Source organism: Bicyclus anynana, chromosome 26, assembly GCF_947172395.1.
Source record: "Bicyclus anynana chromosome 26, ilBicAnyn1.1, whole genome shotgun sequence".
In the NCBI taxonomy this organism is placed as follows: domain Eukaryota; kingdom Metazoa; phylum Arthropoda; class Insecta; order Lepidoptera; family Nymphalidae; genus Bicyclus; species Bicyclus anynana.
The window spans coordinates 5,498,335-5,514,158 of record NC_069108.1 but is presented as its reverse complement, the minus strand read 5'-3'; the positions used below and the strand labels follow the sequence as shown (position 1 = coordinate 5,514,158).

At 40.6% G+C, this 15,824-nt stretch overlaps 1 protein-coding gene across 1 annotated transcript in view; it reads left to right on the top strand.

Moving 5' to 3' along the window:
• Positions 1-15,824, top strand: part of LOC112053457 (heat shock 70 kDa protein cognate 5) — a 31,167-nt gene that overhangs the window by 8,587 nt on the left and 6,756 nt on the right. Inside the window, exons 5-12 of the mRNA XM_052890006.1 lie at positions 1,611-1,772; positions 3,249-3,339; positions 6,885-7,047; positions 8,557-8,712; positions 9,712-9,858; positions 10,668-10,908; positions 12,197-12,406; positions 13,558-13,745. Of these exons, the coding sequence (XP_052745966.1) occupies positions 1,611-1,772; positions 3,249-3,339; positions 6,885-7,047; positions 8,557-8,712; positions 9,712-9,858; positions 10,668-10,908; positions 12,197-12,406; positions 13,558-13,745 (1,358 nt within the window). The remainder of the gene's footprint in view (positions 1-1,610; positions 1,773-3,248; positions 3,340-6,884; positions 7,048-8,556; positions 8,713-9,711; positions 9,859-10,667; positions 10,909-12,196; positions 12,407-13,557; positions 13,746-15,824) is intronic.

The following is a 15,824-nucleotide window of genomic DNA, read 5'->3' as shown; positions in this document are numbered from 1 at the left end:
GTCTTGTACAGACAAAGGCCTCCTCTAATATTTTCCACGTATTTCTGTCTTTTGCTAATCGCATCCATTCTGGTCCTCCTATTTTCTTAAAATCATCTTCCCATCTCTTCATCTGTCTTCCTCTATTTCGTTTACTATCTCTAGGGTACCATTCCGTTATTATTTTTGTCCATTTCTCTTTCTTTTCTCTCAACATATGTCCCGTCCACTGCCATTTTAATTTTCTACATACATTGTAAACATTTTTGAACTTAGTTTTTTCTTTTATTCTTTTTAACTGGATTCTGTCTCTTCGCCTTACACACAATATACTTCTCTCTAAACTGTTCTGACATACATTAATTTTATTTTGTTGATGTTCAGTTAACGCCCATGTTTGGCATGCGTACGTTAGACATGGCAGGATACATGTATTGAACACTTTCCGTTTCTCCGACATTGGTGTCTCTTTATTTTTCATAATTTCACTTAGTGACCAATATCTCTTCCAAGTGTTGGCTATTCTCCTTTCAATTTCTTTCTGCATGCATCCTGCTGGTGATACTAACTGCCCTAAATAAATATATTCATTAACATATTCCAATATCTGTCTGTTAACCGTTATATCATTGTAATTAGTCGAATTAGTCATTATTTTAGTCTTTGATATATTCATTGAGAGTCCTGCATTTGCACTCTCATCTGCTAATTGTTGCAACATTTGTTGCAAGTCCTTAGGGCAATTAATGCCCTAAGGACATTTATATAAATCATACTATTATTATGACAGTGGCAAAAATAATTATATGAACGAATATTATAAAATCGTATAAAAAAACATTACAAAATCCCAGCAGATGTCGCTATTTTGAGATCTAGACCAGACATTTTCCTTTTGTCTAAACAAACTAAGCGAATAGTACTTGTATTGTAGAGCTTATTGTGTTGTGGGAGACTACTTTTTGGCTGGTGGGAGGCTTCGGCCGTGGCTAGTTACCACCCTGGCGGCAAAGACGTACCGCCAAGCGATTTAGCGTTCCGATACGAGGCCGTGTAGAAACCGAAAGGGGTGTGGATTTTCATCCTCCTCCTAACAAGTTAGTCCGCTTCCATCTTAGACTGCATCATCACATACCATCAGGTGAGATTGTAGTCAAGGGCTTACTTGTAAAGAATAAATAAAAAAAAAAAAGACTAACATTCCGAAGGTCTCCACAATATAAAAGTGAATAAATATTATGACCTAACAAATGAACTAACTAAAAATGTGGTTAGTCTGTATGCCATAAAAGTAGGTGCGAGAGGATTACCAGCAAAATCTCTATAACTTGCTTAAAGAGCTTGGCCTCTCTAGAACTGCAGCTAGTTCTATATTAGAACGAGTATCCAAAGCTGCTCTAATAGGATCTTACCAAATTTATCTAGGCAGGGAGAACAACACGAGCAGAGAACGGAGAGTGTTGGTCGATCGTCAAGGAATTCCTTAACCCTACATCCTGTAGTCACAAGTTCAGGACTCTGCTCGGAGTTTATCTCTTTACCACGTGATGGACCTGGCAACCGCAATCCATGGATTGCTAAATTTGTAATATTATGGTTAATGAACTAAACTAAATAAATATTCCAAACAGGTTCGGATGGCAAAGTGTACTCGCCCAGCCAGATCGGTGCCTTCGTGCTGATGAAGATGAGGGAGACTGCCGAGGCGTACCTCAACACCAGCGTCAAGAACGCCGTGGTGACCGTGCCCGCGTACTTCAACGACTCGCAACGACAGGCCACCAAGGATGCTGGTAAGCGACTTGTCTCTTCACTGCCGTGCGCTTCTTAGACTAATTACGTGAAGACCTGTCTCGCTAGATGTTACTTTTCTATCAAAGTTTATTATGATCAACGATCTAATGCGATTATAAAAACTGTCTCTATAGTATCGATGTTTCATAGTTGTAATCGTGTTAAGAGCTTAGTAAAAATAACTTTTTGTGTAGTTGAATGGTATAAAAAGCAGTCAACAACTACTAATTTAGTATAAGATATATACCTAAACCAGCGGACGCTCGCCACATCGTCTGCGTGAAATTCAGTTTTTCACAAATCCCTCGGGAACCATGGATTTTTCCGGCATGAAAAGTAGCCTATGTGTTAATCCAGAGTAAAATCCATTTCTATTCCAAATTTCAGCTAAATCGGTTCAGTAATTGCGCCGTTAAAGAGTAAGAAACATCCAAACATCGAAACTTAACATCCATACTTTCCAAATTCAAAATCCATACAAAAACTTACAGAAAATTTTGTTTGTGAATTTGAGTGCGATACTGGTCCTTATTTAATAATTTAATATGGTCTGAGTAAAACCTATATATTATAGCGCATCGCCGATCCGAGCTCTCACTCAAGTGCGTGCTTGTTTGCAGCGGTGCGAGAGAGACGCACGGTACCAGCTAGTCGCGGATGCCTTGCCGTTGACTTTCCTAGAAACCGTGCTACATTTAATTGATCGCTCATTTATTTGTTAATTTTTTTTTTTTTAGTTTTTTACAATGTTACAAATACAAAACTATTAAACATTTATAAAAAAAATTCAACCCTGCGGGACATTTAGGTGCCCAAGCAACCGGTGGTCAGGGCTCCAGAGTGAGGAACCTCCTCACAATACGCGCCGTCTCAAGAATCACTGCCTTTTGTATCCGACTCTTGATCCAACAGTTAAGCTTCATAAGGTGTTGGTCGAAGCTTTTCGCTATAAGACCGTTGACTGAAACTACATTTATACTAAAAAACGTTAATGCTGATTTATATACAATATTTTTTAAAGAATGTTTGCTATATGTTTTATACATGACCCCTCCAACTATACTAAAGCCATTCTTGAGGAGTACTGTTTACTAACAAACAAATTAGAAATGAGGGTAGAAAACGCAAGTCATTTCATAACTATTTTATTTTAAATTATGTATTGTTGTTATATAAAATATAATTCAAAATATATTAACTATATTTAATTGTTTTAGGCTTATTAATCAAATTTATTTTCATTAATTTAAGACCAAGTTAAAAATAATCATTATTAGGTGTGAAATGACTAGCGATTTATACCCTCATTTTTAATTTTAGTATAGTCGGGACAATCTTTCCCGACTAGTTGGAGGGGGTATTTGGAGTACGACAATAGTCCAACGGAGTGGGGATCGAAACCCCTCGGTGATGAGTCCAACCGTTATAACCGTTGATCTATTGAGGCTCTAAGGCTGTGTTTGTTTGTGTGTCAGGTCAAATCGCCGGGCTCAACGTGCTGCGAGTGATCAACGAGCCGACGGCGGCGGCGCTCGCCTACGGCATGGACAAGACCGATGACAAGATGTAAGTGTTTGAATGTTTTAACACTCTACCATACGGAGAAAACATTTATTAATTACTAGCTGCCGCCGCGCGATTACACCCGCGTGGTTCTCGTTCCCGTAGGAATATGGGGATAATGTATAGCCTATAGCCTTCCTCGATAAATGGGCTATCTAACACTGAAAGAAGAAAAAAATCAAAAATTCATTTATTTCAAGTAGGCTCAGTATACAAGCACTTTTGATACGTCAGTTAACTATTTGTAAAGATTCTACCACCGGTTCAAGAATTTTTCAAATCGGACCAGTAGTTCCTGATATTAGCGCGTTCAATCAAACAAACAAACTCTTCAGCTTTATAATATTAGTATAGATTATAATTATAATACTTTTTGTTGAAAACTTCTTTAATCGCGTTGAGCACATTTTCGTAGGGGAAACTTATATTAATCTATTGCCAACTTATAACTTATATAGCCTTGCCAAACTATTAACATAATATTTCATCCTACTAACAGAATATTTTAAATGGATTTTTCCGGGATTTTTCGGGGATGAAAAGTTAATCTAGAGCCCGTGTTAATCCAGAGTAAAATCTATTTCCATTTTAAATTTCAGACAAATCGCTTCAGTAGTAGTTAAAGTGTAACAAACATTCATACAAACTTTCTCGTTTATAAATATTAGGAGGATAGGATAAACCTGTATTTAATCAATTTCGGACTAATTTATTTGTAATTTGTGTTAATTATTATCAGTCCTAAAATTATCGATGTTACCCAAAATAGATCCTCGGTTTGTGACGAATATCGATTATGACATTGACGTGTTAGAAATTTCGATCATCCGTAAATAGTTATTGTTAGCAGCTCCAGTATTAGGTTTGCATTTGATGATAGACCTTGGAAATGTAGTCACAGACACAGATATAAGAGGTAACTGGATTTATAAAGTGTCAATTCTTTGTATTGAAAGCAGCGTACCCAGGGGTGTGGTTTAAATGGCTGTTTAATATTTAGTGAAAAATGAAATATGTCACCCTTACTATAAAGTTGAATATTATTCATTCCTTTTGTCACACAACAAACAAAGACTGCTAGTACATGCGCGGACACGCTTGCGTTGTTCCGCACACCCGGGTGTACGCGGGCCACGCCCCCTTGCTACTTCTATTGCTAAAAGCGTTAGCTTTTAGCGTTGTCTGTTCTGTGGTCACAGAATTCACAGATATGATATGATTAATTCTACTTGATACCTGCGTATTGCTACGAAGTATCAATATTCAAAAATACCTAGTCTAAACGACTGAACCGATTTACTGAACTGACAGAAATCTAACGTATTGTACTTTTCTATACAAACAATCGTTAGCGCGATGTAATAATGAAAAGCGCCATCTATCGACATAATTGGGAGCTTTTTTCCTCTAAAGGTTTTAAAAAAAGTCCGTTAGGGGCAGCACCGGGGGCGGTTCATATGTCGATTTGTAAAGGTCCGTTTATACCTACAGACATTTAGCGTGGCAGACAAAATAATACTCTTTTATACAGAGTTTAATAACATATTTATATCTTTCGTAACGCGGCCGCGCAGACGTTGACAGACACGGGCCGCGCCCGGCCAGTATACGCGGAAAGAATATTTTGTGAGTCCTTTTCATGAACCTAAAGTAAAATTGACAGCACCTTACACAAATGACAATAAGACCGCCATTACCAAATGACAATTAGCGCCATTAAGACATTAGCTGATAAGGACTGTAGGTGTCTCTAGCTACCCGCAGGACAGTGTGTATAGACAGTGTCTGTGAGTGTCTGCCACGCTACTTGTCTGTGACGCACTGTGTCTGTATATATAAACGGACCTTAAATCAACTTATAGTATTCATTATCAATCCGTATTCGGCTCACTGCTGAGCTCGAGTCTCCTCTCAGAATGAGAGAGGTTAAACCTTAGTCCACCACGCTGGCCCAATGCGGATTGGCAGTTGAAAAATTCTCTGGTATGCAGGTTTCCTCACGATGTTTTTCCTTCACCGATTGAGACACGTGATATTTAATTTCTTAAAATGCACACAACTGAAAAGTTGGAGGTGCATCCCCGGGCCGGATTAGAACCCACACCCTCCAGAATCGGAGGCAAAGGTCATATCCACTGGGCTATCACAGAGCTGTGACTTATAGTATAGGACCGTCAAATTATAGTAAGCGGCACTTTTGTCGTAAGGGACAATTTTAAGTACGAGTAGCATTTTCAAAGGACATTTGAAATTATATTTACTATAGATAACGATTTTTAAGGTAAAATGGGTCGATACCATCTAATTAGATTATCGTTGGTAAAACTATTTTTAAGATTTTAGTGTAACCTACAGTAACATCTTTACGTCATCAACCCATATTCGGCGCACTGCTGAGCTCGAGTCTCCTCTCAGAATGAGAGGGGTTAGGCCAATAGTCCACCACGCTGGCCCAATGCGGTTTGGCAGACTTCACACACGCAGAGAATTAAGATAATTCTCTGGTATGCAGGTTTCCTCACGATGTTTTCCTTCACCGATTGAGACACGTGATATTTAATTTCTTAAAATGCACACAACTGAAAAGTTGGAGGTGCATGCCCCGGACCGGATTTGAACCCACACCCTCCGGAATCAGAGGCAGAGGTCATATCCACTGGGCTATCACGAACATCTTTAACGTAAGTGTAAAAGGATTTGATATTTTGTAGCGCCAGCGACAAAAATAATAAAATCCCTTGAATCAAGTCAGCACAATTTTTATAATAAAATAACCATATTCCTAATTCTTTTAAGTTTCAATGCACAAAAAAACATTTCCTGTCAAATTTAGTTTTAGTCCATTACTGCAATTCTCTATTAAAAACAACGATTTGTTGAATTTACGGAAGATGATGTATTTAAGAAATGTTTGCAATGCATTTCTTGGGTACATAATTTTCCGTAAATTATAATATTTTTATTCCGGGAATATAAAACAAACATTGATTGATTGAGATTTCTATAGAAAATTCAAGCACATTTCTTTATCATCTTTTATGTTAGTTAATTATTTATGAAGATAGTCTCAGTCAGATAGTCTCACCTGATGGTGATGATGCAAACTAACATGGAAGAGGACTATCTTGTTAAGGGGAGGATGAAAATCCACACCCCTCTCGGTTTCTACACGACATCGTACCGGAACGCTAAATCGCTTGGCCGAATATTACCTGCAGCCAGACCTGGACCAATTAAGAAAACCTCAATCGGCCCAGCCGGGGATCGAACCCAGGACCTCCGTCTTGTAAATCCACCATTATGTCACAGAGGCTGTTAAGAACTTATTTATAACAATCTATACTAATATTATAAAGCTGAAGAGTTTGTTTGTTTGATTGAACGCGCTAATCTCTGGAACTACTGGTCCGATTTGAATAATTCTTTCAGTGTTAGATAGCCCATTTATCGAGGAAGGCTATAGGCTATATATTATCCCTGTATTCCTACGGGAACGGGAACTACGTGGGTGAACGTCAGCTAGTTTTAACATAAAACCATGTTTGCAGTATTGCTGTGTACGATCTGGGCGGCGGCACCTTCGACATATCCGTGCTGGAGATACAGAAGGGCGTGTTCGAGGTGAAGTCCACCAACGGAGACACGCTGCTGGGAGGGGAGGACTTCGACAACGTCATCGTCAACTTCCTGGTGGACGAGTTCAAGAGGGACGTGAGTACTTATAGTAAAGGAGCCGGGGATGCGGAATTTGCAGTTACTGAAGCGTCATTGGAATCGATTAGATTTGATAGATGGATTAATGGACACCCCCCCCCCCCCCTCAAAGAAACAAAAATATTTGACTGTTGAAGAAAATAAGATTCTTATTTGAATAAAAGGTACCACATAAAGTATTAAAAGAAATGTCTTTGTAATATTAATTTGATGGGTGTGCTTGTTTCTTGTCACAAATGGATTCAATGTTGGGAGTAATTTTGGACAATTTTAACCTTATTCTGACTCCGTATCAGTTATCAAGCCGGTGGCAAAAAAAAACTACAGACTTTAAAAGCAATATTCATTACATTGGCTTGCTGAAATTGACAGAAAATTTTAGTGATTAATCAGGAGATTATTTCATTAAAAATAAGTAAAAAGTTAATCGCGTTCGTAACTCGAGAACTAAAATATAAGGGTTTTATTTTGTAACTTTGAAACCCATTCCAATACGTTACGCTCAAATTTTCGAAATGTGCAGTTTTTAGCTATCAACTCACCTACCTTATCTTAATTTGACGTGCTGGTTGAGTAGTTTCGAAGTTAGTTTTTTTTTATTTGCCCTAAACATACCCATTATAAAGGGCTCACACTTGGTGGGGGTACTGAACAACGTGCAAGGTATACTCCCTTATGTTCATCTGCCGCGCTCGAGTAACTGCAAAAATTCCCTCTTCGGCTCCCCTACTATTAAACTATAATATTATAGAAAAATGCTACTAAAGAATCTCAAGAGCAATCTATATTGATTATACCGCATCGCCGATCCGAGCTCTCACTCGTGTGCGTGCTTGTTTGCAGCGGTGCGAGAGAGACGCACGGTACCAGCTAGTCGCGGATGCCTTGCCGTTGACTTTCCTTTATAGAAACCGTGCTACATTTATATCTTTGTTACCAAACCTTCCAAAAATATATAATAGGGATGATGACAGTTTTTTAAATTGTATATAAATTAAGAGTATGCTAATAGTAAAGCAATTTTGTAAAAGTAACAGGGTATCTGCGATCATTACTTTCGGAGCTACAGGGATTTAAAGGGTCAGATTTCCGGCGCTGCCGCGGATCCCTGAAAAACGCCCCATAGAAAATGGTACGAACTTATGACGTCGTAGGCAATTAATGATCGTTAGAATTGTATGTGCGTTTAAACAAAATTACTAATATCTTTGTTATTTGTGCGTTTATGTTTATAGTTCATGTATTAAAAATTGTCACATTTAATGTAAGGAAGCTAAAACTGTATGAATTTTCAACTAATTACGATAAAAGATTTTTAATAGATTTTGAAATTTTATTATGTATAAATTAGTTAACATTGACCTTATTTACCCGAATGTATCATAAAAATCAATATATTGAAACCTAGTCATTTGAAACCCTCGTAAGTTTAATTTTAAGTTTTCGACCAATTATTATCACCATTACTTAAAATTATTGACGTTTCGTTATGTATTATTTCCACAGCAAGGTCTGGACATCCGCAAGGACGCGATGGCGATGCAGCGGCTGAAGGAGGCGGCGGAGAAGGCCAAGATCGAGCTGTCGGGCTCGCTGCAGACGGACATCAACCTGCCCTACCTCACCATGGACGCCTCGGGGCCCAAGCACATGAACTTGAAGGTCAGCTATGATGACACGACATCGTTAAATCGCATGGCGGCACGTCTTTGCCGGCTCACTGTTGAGCACGAGTCTCCTCTCAGAGTGAGAGGGGTTAGGCCAATAGTCCACCACGCTGGCCCAATGCGGATTGGCAGACTTCACACACGCAGAGAATTAAGATAATTCTCTGGTATGCAGGTTTCCTCACGATGTTTTCCTTCACCGTTTGAGACACGTGATATTTAATTTCTTAAAATGCACACAACTGAAAAGTTGGAGGTGCATGCCCCAGAACCCACACCCTCCGGAATCGGAGGCAGAGGTCATATCCACTGGGCTATCGCGGCTCTATCGCATACATAGTGCATTGAAAAAATTCACTTCACTTTTTGAAAGGATTTTTTCTTTCTTAAAATGAAATATTTCTGCCTAATTTCATCTTTTCCAGACCTTTCGCATTTGTATATGCGACTAGCCGACGACCGAACATTATTTTCCCCGTTTTGGCCATATTTTTTGCGAACTTTGAATGCATGTAAAATCATAACTATTTGGTATTTTTAAATAAAACAAAAGTCGCTAGGGCAAGAAATAAATATTATTCTTATCAATTTAAAAACATTAAAGAGTCAAAAAATCCCTAAAAATTTCAGACCCATAAAAAAATCCCATCGCACTTATTTACCCCCTAAATCTAGGGGGAAAACCCCTAAGTTGGGAACCTTGTAACATGACGTCACAAACGGTCACGCGACTGTTAGCGGGATTCGATATTTTTCGAAACTTTGAATGCCTAATAAAATCAAAACTATCAGGTATTTTTGACTACAACATACATACAGGCTTTACTCAATCAAGTGATTTGGCCTACCTAGTAACATTATTAGGCAAGCCTAATTCATAAATGACTTTTGACTTTGAGTTTTGACTTTGCAGATGACTCGTTCGAAGCTGGAGTCGCTGGTGGGAGACTTCTTGTAAACTACGCCTAATTCATAAATGACTTTGACTTTGCAGATGACTCGTTCGAAACTGGAGTCGCTGGTGGGAGACCTGATCAAGCGCACGGTGGGCCCGTGCCAGCGCGCGCTGCAGGACGCCGAGGTGTCGCGCACCGACATCGGCGAGGTGCTGCTGGTCGGCGGCATGACCAGGATGCCCAAGGTATGACAACCAATCAATAGACAGGACATCATCATCATCATCATCATCATGTCAGCCGATGGACGTCCACTGCAGGACATACGCCTTTTGTAGGGACAAGTTAGCCCTTGACAATCTCACCTGATGGTAGTGATGCAGTCTAAGATGGAAGTGAATAAAGAATAAAAAAAAAAAAAATTGCACCCGTGCAAAGCCGGGGCGGGTCGCTAGTTAACAATAATACAAGATAGCACTGTAAGCACAAGCCGATACCAGTCTACAGTTGGGCTGGTTAGGTGTCATATTGACCGGTGCTAGAGTAATTGAGGATATATTCCCCGGGTGCTTGTGTATCAGCTGCCGGGTTATAATCTCTCATACATTGTTATTTCTATAGCATTCCAGTGGCCCTGACATTAACCGACTTAATAGATTAAGAGGCCATGAACCCCAGACCTGTGCCATTTTATAAAAGCGGTAAGATTGTCAGCTCATGCTCCTACCATAAGTAAGTATGGTAGCCAATTATGGAGTTTGGAACGTTGAGGCTTTGGGAGGTAGCAGGTTATACCAGACCCTCAACTGTCTAAGTATAAAGTGTAATTTTTTCATATTAATTGATTATGAACTAAAACTCACTTAAAGTGGTGAAATAGGGGTGACAGAAGTGCGTTGGCTCTCGCTCTGCAAGTAAATAAATAAATATAACAAAACGTTTGTGTCTTTAAACCTGCTGCCGTATGCGTGACAGAAACGGAAGCCGTAACGCGTTACGTTACGAAGCGATTTACCCTTCTATAAGAAGTCATCACTTCAATATGACATTCCAGGTCCAGCAAACAGTGCAAGAGATATTCGGTCGTGCGCCCTCGCGCGCAGTCAACCCTGACGAGGCGGTGGCGGTGGGCGCGGCCGTGCAGGGCGGCGTGTTAGCTGGCGACGTGACCGACATCCTGCTGCTGGACGTGACGCCGCTGTCGCTGGGCATCGAGACCCTGGGCGGCGTGTTCACCAAGCTCATCACGAGGAACACCACCATACCCACGAAGAAGAGCCAGGTGTTCTCCACCGGTGAGTCCTCCAGGGTGCATGGACCCAGCTCCATTGACTCCGAAGAGATAACAATTCGGATTCTGATTATAATACTATAAAGAAGTAAAGGGTAATCTCTGGATCAAGTAACCGATTTTACCGATAAACTCACGCTATTTCATCACCGTATTCTCACGAGAACTGTAACTAAGCGGGTGAAAACGTGAAGCGTCGGCGAGTTGTTTATTGTAAAGATAATAAAAAAATACAACAGACTTCAAAATTGTAAAAAGGTTTTTACTAAATTAAAAAGCGAAAAATAACATTGTATGCACCTTCTCAGTTTCTCAGTGCGATCAGTTTGAAGGCGATGTGCTTCAAGCTGTTTAAATCATGAAAATGTAGGATTTTCAGACAGTTATTTCGGAAACGGTTTAAAGCCGTTTCTGAAGGAAACTGTCTGAAAAGTTATAATTTTTATTATCTTTACAATAAAAAACTAGCCGACGATCCACGTTTTCACCCGCATAGTTACAGTACCATTGATACAATCAACCAAACCAATTTTAAAAATAAACCTTTAAGGAGCTCCTTTAGCTATCCTTCGTCTCCATCACCAGATCCCTAATGACAGTCACAACACATCTAGATGGAAAGTTCTCATCAATACAAATGCACCAAGCCCAAACACAAGGTAGCTACTACAAACCGTTGAGGAGTTCCCTTAACTGTCCCTCGTATCCATCACCAGACCCCTAATGATAGTCACAACACATCTAGATGTAAAGTTTTCATCAATACAAATTCATCAAGCCCAAACACAAGGTAGCTACTGTAAACCGTTGAGGAGTTCCCTTAACTGTCCCTCGTGTCCATCACCAGACCCCTAATGACAGTCACAATCCATCTAGTTGTAAATCGACACAAATTAATTAAGTCCAAACACAAGGTGCTGTAAATTGATAAGGAGTTACCTTGTCTGTGCTTCGGCTCCATCATCAGATTGAAACCGACCTTCATTGAATTGTGCTTTAAAATAATTAATAAAAACATTAAAAAACGCACTAGTTGTCCCTATAATATTCGAAAGCACCCCTCGATTTCTCCAGTTCAGATCCTGACATGATTACTATGGGACTGGAAAGCATACCCTCTGAAATGAATCTCAAATCGGTTCAGGCATCTTCGAGTAATCGGTGGACATACATGAAAAAAAAAGATTCTGGCGAATTCCTTCCTTTCCCTTCCTTCTTCTTCTTTTCCTTTACCTTCGCCTTTTTTTGAAGTCGGTTAAAAATGTTTTGTTAACGTTTTGTTTCCTTCACAGCGGCGGACGGTCAAACCCAAGTCGAGATCAAAGTCCACCAGGGCGAGCGCGAGATGGCGACGGACAACAAACTGCTCGGCCAGTTCTCTCTCATCGGCATACCGCCCGCGCCGCGCGGCGTGCCGCAGATCGAGGTCACCTTCGACATCGACGCCAACGGCATCGTACACGTGTCTGCCAGGGACAAGGGCACTGGCAAGGAGCAACAGAGTGAGTGTCTATACTATAGCCGAATCCAGCGATCCAGCGTTGCTTAGCAACCAATGACAGGCAGGTGTTGACTACCTATTGGTCTCTGTTAAAATATTATTAACGTTATGTACCTACTGGAAATTACTTAAAAATACTTGAAATTAATAAATGTGAGGGTTTTCAATTATATATTTGTATATGTCTATACTAATATTATAAAGAGAAAAGATTTGATTGTTTGTATGTAATGCATAGGCTCCGGAAGCGATTTGAAAAATTCGTTCACTGTTAGTAAGATACATATAGGGTAGGTGTAGGAGTAGAATAAGACAGGGATTAGTTCAAAAGTCGGCCATTGATTACATAGCTTGGTACGTTTCGTTCGACGACACCAGCGTTGAATAAAACTTTTTAATTTAGTAAGGTTACACTACCAATATAATACGGCTAAATACAAAAAGCAGCAATGTCAAGTCAAGGGTGTCGTATCGTTATAACACATCTTCTTCAATTGGTCGATTGATTAAAAATAATCCAAATGTTTAGAACCTGTGATTTGAATTAACTTATAGGGCTGTCAAATATTTAATATTAATAAAAAGGATTATAACTTTTGTTTTCAGCATAATTTACTATGTTTTACATCATTGACGGTTAAGTTATATTATAGACTATAGAGTCGGTGTAAAACTTTATTGTTTAAATGTGAAATGGTGATAAAAACACGACATTTTTATAATTGAATATGTGTCAACCCTATTCATCATGATTTATGGTTTGTTTACATCGGGTACTCATTGGTTTCGGCTACAGTCTCAGACCAATTATAGAAGGACCTGTATCGCACTCATAGTCACGAACAAAATTGTCTGTCATTTTCTGAGGAAAACGAGCTTAGATTTGGTATATATCTTGTACTAAACTAGAAGTTTTTGTCCAATTTCTATTACACAAAAAGGTATTTTACGGAGCTCTTTAACGGATGAATACGATTACAACTATTTAACACCGATTATATAGAGACAGTTATTATAATCGCATTAGATCGTTGATCATATACTTTGACGGAAAAGTAACATCTAGCGAGGCAGGTCCTATACAATAATTGGTCTGAGGATACAGTATACATATGTCAAGGTCCGGAGGGTCATGCGTGTGTGTGTCCGCAGTCGTGATCCAGTCGTCGGGCGGGCTGTCCAAGGACGAGATCGAGAACATGGTGAAGGCGGCCGAGCAGTTCGCGGCGGCGGACAAGGGGCGGCGCGAGCGGGTGGAGGCGGCCAACCAGGCGGAGGGCGTGCTGCACGACACCGAGACCAAGATGGACGAGTACAAGGCGCAGCTGCCGCAGGACGAGGTGAGTCACAGTCACAGTGGCGTAGCGTGGCCAGGGGGGGGGGGGGGAGGAGTACGGGGTCACAGCCAGTGGCGTAGCATGGCCAGGGTTTGGGGGGGGAAGTACATGGGCGGTTCCATGCGGCACAGCGGGGTTACAGCCAGTGGCGTAGTGTGGCCAGGGCGAGGGGGGGAGGAGTACGGGGTCACAGCCAGTGGCGTAGCATGGCCAGGGTTTGGGGGGGGAAGTACATGGCCGGTTACATGCGGCACAGCGGGGTTACAGCCAGTGGCGTAGTGTGGCCAGGGCGAGGGGGGGAGGAGTACGGGGTCACAGCCAGTGGCGTAGCATGGCCAGGGTATGGGGGGGGAAGTACATGGCCGGTTACATGCGGCACAGCGGGGTTACAGCCAGTGACGTAGTGTGGCCAGGGCGAGGGGGGTAGGGAGATATAGGGCCGCCTGAGTCGCATGTGGCACAGAAGGTCAAAATTAGCAGGCGGTGAGGCAAATGAAGGACGAGGTGTGATACAGGGCCTCCTTAGTCACATGTGGGACTACAACAGGGTCACAGTGGCGTAGCGTGCCTTGGAGGGGCAGGGGGGGGGGGAATATAAAGATTTCTCTATAGGCGTTTTTTTTATACAGATTTTTCCGTGAAGCACCACATTAATTGAGATTGTGGATTAAATTTTACTCATTTTTGCTTTCCTATGTATCGTTGATACGGTGTAGTTACGAGTACGCCCCTGGTCACCTGCTGCTGTCACAGCTCATTAGAGCCACACAAAAATAGCACCATCAGACATCAGACATTATCTCGCGACCAGCGGAGGTTGACTAAGCCTACGACCTCAGACTTATTAGATAAGGACCTGCCTCGCTAGACATTACTTTTTTGACAAAAGTATATGATCGATGATCTAATGCGATTATAAAAACTGTCTCTATAGTGTCGATGCTTTATAGTTGTAATCGTGTTCGTCGGCTAAAGAGCTCCGTAAAAATACCTTTTTGTGTAGTTCAATGGTGTATAAAACATCAACAATTTCTATAGTCTGGCAAGATCGTTGATAACACAACCATGATATGCGGGCGACGAGGGGAAACACTGCGCTGGTGTGAAATCGTGCGTGCGGGGAAGTGAGGTGCATCAGTCGCTACACGCCTTACGCGGCCCATCGAGGCGCCAAGCTATATAGTTTACTCGTTTTTCACACAAAATGACAGACAATTTGTTTAGTGAATTTGGGTGCGATACTAGTCCTTATGCAATTAGTCTGAGGCCGGTGGGCAGTCACCTTTATTTTATAAAGCATCATATTTAAACTCGTCGACTGTAACGTACGTCGGCCGGTAAAGAGTGATGCGAGAGAAAATGGCGTCGAGTTATCACCTCGCGCGTCACTTGCGCGCGAGACGATTTGCGATCGCCTACAACATAAGACGTTCGTTGTCAACTCGTATTCGGCTCACTGATGAGCTCGAGTCTCCTCTCAGAGGAGTTAGGCCAATATGCAGAGAATTAAGAAAATCTCTGGCATGCAGGTTTCCTCACGATGTTACTTTGACGGCCGCGTGGCGCAGTGGGTAGTGACCCTGGTTTCTGCATCCACGGCCGTGGGTTCGATTCCCACAACTGGAAAATATTCGTGTGATGAACATGGGTTTTTTCCAGTGTCTGTGTGTATTTATATATTATATAAGTATTTATATGTAGTATATAAATGTATATGGATATTATAATATCAACTATCTTAGCACCCATAACACAAGCTACTTTGTATGCTTACTTTGGGGCTAGATAGTGATGTGTATTGTTTAAGTATATTTATTTATTTATTTATTTATTTATACTTTGATTTGTCCATTGTAATTTTTTACTATTTTTATTATGCCTGCTGTAAAATTTTTCTAACTCTTATGATGAATTTATTCTGATTGACAATTTAACGGTTTCTCTTCCAATAGATTATAATATACCGAAAAATAACACGTTAAATTGTAATCAGTATTTTCAGTTCACAATATGACGGTAGATTATAATATCACGATCGAGTTTATAAACTTTAACGGTGACATATACATCATATTATCCATT